The sequence below is a fragment of the Mesoplodon mirus genome (genome assembly GCF_964341445.2).
Source record: "Mesoplodon mirus genome assembly, chromosome: 3".
Lineage (NCBI taxonomy): Eukaryota > Metazoa > Chordata > Mammalia > Artiodactyla > Ziphiidae > Mesoplodon > Mesoplodon mirus.
Window position 1 is genome coordinate 180090803 of NC_138978.1, and position 8502 is coordinate 180099304.

Sequence of the window (8502 nt, forward strand, 5' to 3'; positions counted from 1 at the left end):
ATTTTTGCATTCCAGCCAGAAAAGAGAGTTCAAGTTCTTCCACATTCTCAGCAACACTTAATTTTAGCTTTTCTAATGGGAATGTAATGGTTTCTCATTGTGGATTTAATTTACATTTCCTTCATATACTATGATGATGTGAATTATTTTTACATGCTTTGCCATTTGTATATCTTTGGTGAAGCGTCTGTTCAAATCTTTTGCCAATTTTTAAATTGAGTTTTTTGTCATTTTATTACTGAATTGTAAGTGTTCATTATATATTTTGGACACCGTATTTTAATTAGATGCATATTTTGCAAATATTTTTTCTCAGTATGTGGCTTGCCTTTTCATTTTATTAACAATGTTTTTCAAACGCAGAAGTGTTTGATTTTGATACAGTTCAATGTTTTATAGTGTATACTTTATATATCTTATTTAATAAATTTTTGACTAAATCAAGTACACAAAGATTTTTGCCTCTAATTTCTTCTAGAAGTTTTATAACTTCAATTTATGTTTAAGTCTGTGATCCATTTTGAGTTAATTTTTATATATTATTGAGGTAAAAGCCAAGGTTCATTTTTTGAAAATATGTGGATATTCAATTGTTCCAGCATCATTTGTTATAAAAATTACCCATTTCCAACTATTTTGAAAATCAAAGATGATATATGTTTGATTCTTTGTGATTATCTATAAAGATGATTGTGTTGTCTACAATACAAGCAAATTTTCTTCTTCTTCATTTTCAACTGTATGCTCTTATTTATTTGTCTTCCCTATTAAACTGGCTAGGACCTCCAGTACAAAGTTGAATGGAAATGATAAGAGTAAACATTTTTCTCTTCTCCCCAAATTTAAGGAGACACATTCGGTTCCTCATCACCAAGAGGGATCTGTTGCCACAGAAGGACTTGAAGTATGTTTAGGGCAAGATGTTTCTGAGGAAGTCCAAACTTGCCTATACTGAGAAAAAACACAGGACAAAAATCTATTTGCCATTTATAAGAAGAAATTCTCTGACACTTGCATGTCCCTCTCGCTACCAGATTTATGACAATCTTGTCCTTACTCCTTTCCTAAGCTAAGATTCATTCAGAAGCTAGTTTATTATCCCAAGGTCACATGTAATACAGTGGTGGAATGAGGAACAGATTCCAGACTTAGAATTTCAGGTTCTTAAACTTTGGTGCTGGGTTGGGTCATCATGACAGCCTGTGAGTCCGTGTGGGAGAGCCTCCTCTCTAGGAAGTTCCAGCCCTGCAACCTGGGAGAATGTTAGGTATGTTTATCTTCTATCACCCCTGCTCTTCCTCCAAGGCCCTTATCTTGATACTGGTACCTCTCCCTGCCATTGGTAGAGGCGGCTTCAAGGCTAAAACAGCTTTTTCCCAACCATGCCCCAGCCTTGGATTTCAATTTAGAAAACTGAGAAATAGGTCCTGAGGCTGAAATCTTTGTCTTAGAGGGTTTTTTGTTTGTTTGTTGTTTGTTCATTATTTGTTTGTTTTGATACTTTGTCAACCAAAGCTTCCTCACACCTGAAATACATGCTGCCCCAAATGACTACCTTCTGGGGCCATTCAGTTAATAAAGAAATAATTCCACAGAGGGTGCTAACAAGGAGGTCTTCATACTGAAACAGAAAAAGGTCACACGACCTAAATTGTGTAGCCCATTCCCAGAGGCTTGGATGTTATTAGGGACAATCTCTAAGCTTAACTACTAGGCCATTAGCATGTGCAAAAGAAATACCTTCTAGCTCAATAGGAGGAAGAGGATCTTGTTGGATTTCAGAGGCATTTGGTTCTTTGTTACTAGGAGCTTTCCCAATCAGGCAGAGGAATGGTTCACTAGGTAGCCAGAGGTCAGGAGCTGGTTTACTGGAGCAGCAGCTGCTAAATGACAGATTTATTGTTCATCAGGAATCCTGAAGTGGTATCTTGGTATTTAGCTTCTCCTTATATAGATGAACTGAGACTGAGATTTGGGGATCTTGCACCATCTTTTTGGGGATCTTGTTCAATGCATAATGGTGGTGTAGTGGTTTAAGGTGGGAGGAGTTCTGTTCCCTGGGCCTCATATTCTTGAAGCCCTATGATTATCCAACTTTCTCTCTGCTGGCAAGGCCAAGAGGGCTAAGAGAAAGCTGATGAAAATATCACAGTTCTGTTTCAATTAGTAAGTCAGCCTGGTCAACAAGAAGGATGCCTACAGATTTTAATTGGTCTCAGGGGAGGAGAACTGAATGTTCTAAGATGTACTAGCTCACCCTGATATTGCATTATCTGGGCCACAGGGCAGCTGCAATCTTTCCCCAGGGCTCAGGATGTCTGCCTGGAAATAAAATACAAATTCAGTGTTAACCTTTTTACCACCATGTTGCTTCAAAACAGATAATCTTCAGAGATGCAAAGTCTGCCCCATTTCTAAATAGGTCAGTCTTATTCCTAGAATACTAACCTCAGAGGACACAAATGTTAGGGGAGGGGAAATTCCATCCAGGAAGAGTGATAAGAAATAGCTGAGATGAAATTTAGGTCTGTGTTCCGATGCTACTCTTACTCATAATTCTAGAAGACAATCCCTTCACTTCTCTATGCCTTGGATTCTCCATCCATATAATGGGGATGGTTGTGTCCCCATTTTGGTTTGAAATCCTCAAGTCCATGGCACAAATCCTGACTTGTCCTAGGATAAGAAAAGATTTCACTATCAAATGGTGCTATCATGTTTCATGAGCTTTTCTCCTACCTACATTTTCAACTTGTAAAACTCACTTCTGTTAGTCAGGGTAAGCTAAGTTTTGCTGTGGCACCAAACCTCCAAATCCCCAAGGCTTATTTCTCACTTTCATAAAAGTCTGATACAGGTCAGCCTGCTTTTCTTGATGGCCACCTTTCAACAGTGCTGAGAATTTGAGTTGCTTCCATCTTGCAACTTTACTATCTCAGTGTTCTTTGCTTCCAGCCATTCCGGCAGGAGAGCGAGCATGCGTAGAGCTTCCATCCCCCTTTGACTGCCTCAGACAGCAAATATCATGCCTTACTTCACTCCCACTTATGCCCATGATCCAGAATTAGTCTCATGATCCCATCATAAATGCAAGGGAGACTGGGAAATATGCAAGAGCTTGTGGAATATTTGGTGAGCACTAGTGTTTATGTCACATACCGTATGAATATTATTGGTTCTGTTATGGCCAACCTAGGCAGAGATTCAAAATGAGAAAAAAATCCATTCAACAAACTTGTCAGGTGCTACCAGCTAGAGATGCAAAGATACATACGACCCAGATGTAGCCTGAGGAATTCATAATTGGGAGATGGGGGCGGAGAAAGATGCAAACAAGTAAATTATTGGGGTATACATAATTTCTTGGAGGGATGAATGAAGTGTGTGGAAGACAGAGGCTGGAGTGATCAACTCTGTAACAGGTAAGGCTCCATTGGACATGAAAGGGGTCCTTTGGTTCTTGAAGGAGGATCAGGATTTCACCAGCTGGTGCTGGGCTGAGTGGATCCCATAGTAGAGAAAAAGGAGTTTAGAGTCAGACTTCATTTCTTTTAGGTCCAAAGTCAACAGGGGACACTCTTTCAGTCCACCTGTTTAGGATTGCACTTCTTAAAAAACTGAGTTAGTAAATGCTGAGGCCTCCATTTCACAACACCCTGAATAAATGATAAAACTGAAAAGTCTTGAAGGAGAGAAAGTAGATGGCATAGATAGATAGAACAGAGATAGAACAGAGGCAAGGCCCTCCCAAATTGCTCCCTGCCAGGCTCACTCAATAACATTTCTGGTGGCACCCGTGGGCCTGTGTGCTGTAGTATTCAAGTATTTTGCAGAAAAGCCCTGAGAGTCATGATAGCTGCCTCTGTCAGAGGGTCCCTCCCTCTCACTCATTATTTACAACCCTGTCATCCTTGAAGACTGACATCGTGGCCTAAGAAATTAGCATCCGAGTCCCAAAGCATTATTTCCAGAAAACAACAGGACATATAGCAGAACTCTCTGGATGGTACTATGTCTTCAGAGGCTTGGGCGGCTTCTTTTGATGTGGGTCCTTTCAGAAAAGTCACTGGTCAGAATACCTTGCATTTGTATAGCATGTAATTATTTGCAAAGCACTTTTACATATCCATTAAGTGAGCCAGTTAGAAAAAGACCAAAGTCCAGGAGGGTGTGTGAAATGGTCTCTTTGCATTCTTACAAAAAAATGTAAATTGCTGCAGCCTTTTTGAGGGCAGTTTGACAGTGTCTGCTTTTCAACCTAGTAATCACACTTCTAGATACTTATCCTTTAAGAGTGTTTGCTCAAAAGCTAAAGATAAACATAAAAGTGAGTTTATCATACAGTTATTTGAAATAGAAAAAAGTTAGGGAAAACCTTACTATCAAGTACGGAATATCAAAATAATCCATATGTACAGGAACAATGAAACTATGTATCTATTAAAAATGAGATAAACCTGATATCCTGATATGGAAGGATGGCCATGATAAAGTTATTAGTGAAAGTCCCAAGTGCATGTGTGTGTGTGCATGTGCATATGGTACGTGTGTGCATGTGTTATATGTGCATGTGTGTGCATGTGTGTGTGTGTGTGCCTGTGTGTAGTGTGTATAAGCATATACATTACATCTATAATATCAGGGGTCACCTCTTTGGAGTGGGTTTGAGGTTGAAAGGGACATCAAATAGGTACTTCACCTATTTCCTTACAAAAAAAGGAAAACTGACCTCTTGCTCTGCTTTATAAGTGTGTATATCACCCCATACAGGCAGAAGTAAAGCAAACAACAATGAGCACACTCAGGGTCACCCTGTCCCCATCTAGTCCCCAACTAAATGAGATCTTAAGTCGATTGCTATAAGTTCCTAATTCCTTACAAATCAGCTTTATCTGGACCTTAACAATGATTGGTATAGGTCTATAACTTTGCACATATTCTATTCATTTGTGAAAACTGTTATTTTCCCGGCATGAATGAATAGCTTGTCATGTGTGTCTTTTCTTTACATACCTGTGGTATATGTAATTTCTTTTTATAATTTGGTGAGCTATCCTTCCAGAATTCTAGCTCCCAATCATGCTTGTACATTGAAATCATGTGAGGAATTTCAAAAACTATTCATTTGTGGGTTCTACCCCTCTGAAATCTTGGTTTAATTGGTCTAGGTAGGCAGGGCAACAAGATTTTTAAAAAATTCCCAAGAAATTCTAATATACAACCAAGGTTGAGGGCCACTGTTGTAAAATTTAGACTCACTTGTGAAATTTTTTGCAAGAAATGATTTTTATTTTTAAATGCTTTTGTCTCTAAATCTTTTCATTACTTTTTTGGCAAATTATTTATAGCAATCATGTATTATTTTATAATTACAGGAAAAAATTTAAAAAATGTTCTCTATGTAAGATATAATCATATCGTTAACTTGATTTTTAAAAGTTTAGATTTTTTTGACACTGTGAAATAGATGAAAATAAATGCATCATCTCCATTTATCAACGAGGAACTTGGGACCCAGAGAATATGATTGATTTCCACAAGCTCTACAGCTCCTAAATGTCAGTGCTAGATTCAAACCTGTGTCACCTCACCTTAGATCCTGGTATCTTTGCACTTTATGTCACTGCTGGCACCACGGGGCTAGGATCTGGCTATGAATGAGATTCCTTGCTAACCAGCTGCAGGAAGTTGGGAAAAGTGGAAAATCCAGTGGAGATAGCTCCTGGTTAAGAATGACAAAATTCAGGCTTTAAGCCTTGCTCAGCTCTCAGCCACTAGCCACCTGTGTCTAGTATGACTGAAGAACTGAATTTTTAATTTGATTTAAATTTAAATTATTTTAGATTAAAACTTACATAGCCACATATGGCTAGTGGACCTACATTGGCAATGCAGGCCAGAATGATTCTTACAGGACATCCCACCCACCCTGAGAATTGTTCCATAACGGAAAAGATGTATTTGATGACACTGTGCTTATAAATAGTGTAAAAAGTAAGTCAGACGGAGAAAAACAAATATCATATGATATCACTTAGGTGTGGAACCTGAAAAAATGATACAAATGAACTTATTTACAAAACAGAAATAGACTCAAAGACGTAGAAAACAAACCTATGGTTACCAAAGGGGAAATGGGGGGAGGGATAAATTAGGAGTTTGGGATTAACAGATACACACTACTGTATATAAAATAGATAAACAACAAGGACCTACTATATAGCACAGGGAACTATATTCAATAACCTATAATGGAAAAGATCTGAAAATGAATATATATATATATATATATGTATAACTGAATCACTTTGCTGTACACCTGAAACTAATAGTACATTGTACATCAACTATACTTCAATTAAAAAAAATTGCTTGAGAACTATTACGTACAGCATAAAATAAAAACCATTCAGCAAGGCATTTCCAATCTAGCTGTTGTATCTCTGCACTTACATACCAGTAGTACCAACATAGTCATCAGGCTCCAAAACACCGTCATTTTTCTCATTCTGTTCCCTCTGCATTGAACGTTGGCCATCGTTTTCTTTACCTCGATTCTACCCATCCTTCAAGGCACAGCTGAATGTACCTCGACTGAGAAGCCCTCTGACTCTTCCACTGCTTATGCCTCAGCTCCCCAGTGAAATGAATCACTTCCTTCAGCACTTCCAATATCTGTCTTATTACATGATGGTTAGTGATTCAGGTCTAATAGGGAGACAGTCAGTGACAGCTCAGTGCAGTTTGGTCAGTGCTCTGATGGAGAGAGATCCAGGGTGCTCTAGGCACCCAGAGAAGGGAGCACTGTAGCCAAGCTGGAGAGACTGGGTCCTCTGGGAAGCAGATGTGAAAAACGGGGTAAATGAGCAAGAACATTTATTAGGGGCAATGCCTGTGAGAGAAAACAGGATGGGGAGCTGAAAGGACCATCAGACCACACCACAGACATGTCATGGATTTCAGTGCAGCATCTGGCCCAGAGCCAAGTATGCTCCCGTAGTTGAAGGCAACAGGGTGCATTTACACTGACCATAGAGTGTGATGCACTAGGTAAAAATACCTGTGAAGTCACTTTATAAGTGATTAAACACTGTACAAACAACAGTGGTTTTTATTGTAAATCTCCAGGAACCATTATCATGGTAACATCAGGAGAACATCTCAGAGTTAACAAGGAGGCCAGCAGATGAAAATTAACCAATTAAACTACAGATGTTGTTTTTGAAATTGAATAAGAGATGGCATGCAAAATGAAGGCTTTAGTTTTGCTATCCAAAGCTCTCTCTAAGTGAATTTAGATCTTGGATTTGGTAACTGGCGAGATTGTGAAATTCCTTTCCCCTTGGGTCTTTAAGATTGTAAACAACCACGCAACAAGAGTTGAGTAAGTATCCACCAAGTGCTTATCAGTGTGCTGGATGCCGTGGGGAATTAGGACCATAAGAGGAGGCTCGTGCTGCGGAGGAGCACATTGACGAGGTGAAACCATATTCATAAATGACAGAAAGATCAGTGGACAGGACTAGATAGGTACAAACCTATAATGTGGAGAGACAAAATATCACCTCAGACAAGGGAAATTCCTTGACCAGGAAATCAGGCAGAACCCACTCTAAGACTGTGCTATGTCACTCCTCTAGTTAGGGATCAGTAATTGACAGACCTTAGAAATGACAAAAACAAAATAAAGATGGGATTGAAATCAGTGAGATGGAATGCATGCAAGTCTGAAATGAAAATGTTTTCATTAGGTGGCTGAGTAGGATCTCCCTTGGGGTTCTGGACACCAAGCCCCACCAGTCAGCCAAGTTTCTGGAATAAAGTCATGTTTCATTCTGAGTTTCTGAGCCACTGACCTAAGCTTTACTCACCTTTCATGCTTCCCAGGTGAGGCGTAGTTTCTGTGCTCTCGCAGCCATAGATGGGTCTAATGGACACTCCCAACCCCAGTCCTGGCTTCAGATTACCTTTTTAGGGAGAGAGAGGTTCCAGCTGTGTCAGCCCAGTGATAAATGCTGTGGTCACTCCACTCCAGGGAGGTGTCCCCAGCTGCCCCTGCTGGAGGGCAGCTAAGTGAGTAACCCTGCCCGTGTCACGTGGTCCTGGAATGGAGCTGGCTTCTGCCTGTGCCAGGTCCGTGCAATGATCAAGTCTGCTTATGACACACACACACAGACCCTGATGGCTCCCTTCAGGGGACTAGAGTTTTATTTGGGGGTGTTGTAGACTTCACAATTGAACTTGCAGATGGAAGGCTCATGAGCCAGTGGACAGGCAACTGAAGCATAAGCAAGTTCCTAGAGAAGAAAGTTTGTGGAGAAATGTTGCCTGGGAATCTCTGGGTGGAGCTCTCTGGGAATAATCTGCCCCTTTCTTACACATTCCCTCACCCTCCTCAACACAGCCCTTGTAGCTGACACAAAAACACCAGCAGCTTGCTTGCCCAGGGAAGAGAGGGATGGAAATAATCTCCAAGGTTCAGGATGATGGAAAGGCTAAAAA

General features: G+C 40.0%; 1 protein-coding gene across 3 annotated transcripts; it reads right to left on the reverse strand.

The window, feature by feature from the left end:
• Nucleotides 1–470: 470 nt before the first annotated feature.
• Nucleotides 471–6629, reverse strand: LOC309800872 (uncharacterized protein). Of its 3 annotated transcripts, none has more exons than XR_014293509.1 (4): nt 6458–6629; nt 5592–5722; nt 2258–2322; nt 471–1880 (listed from the first exon to the last, which is right to left on the reverse strand). XR_014293509.1 is itself a non-coding variant. In XM_082615183.1 (4 exons), exons 1-4 carry the CDS (start codon nt 6563–6565, stop codon nt 947–949), a joined length of 321 nt encoding a protein of 106 aa, XP_082471309.1. In that variant the 5' UTR covers nt 6566–6629; the 3' UTR covers nt 471–946. The 3 variants fall into 3 exon arrangements, 1 of the variants encoding a protein (XP_082471309.1); XM_082615183.1 differs by lacking the exon at nt 5592–5722 and having other exon boundaries at nt 471–951; nt 1741–1883; XR_014293510.1 differs by having other exon boundaries at nt 471–2322.
• Between the last annotated feature and the right edge of the window lie 1873 nt (nt 6630–8502).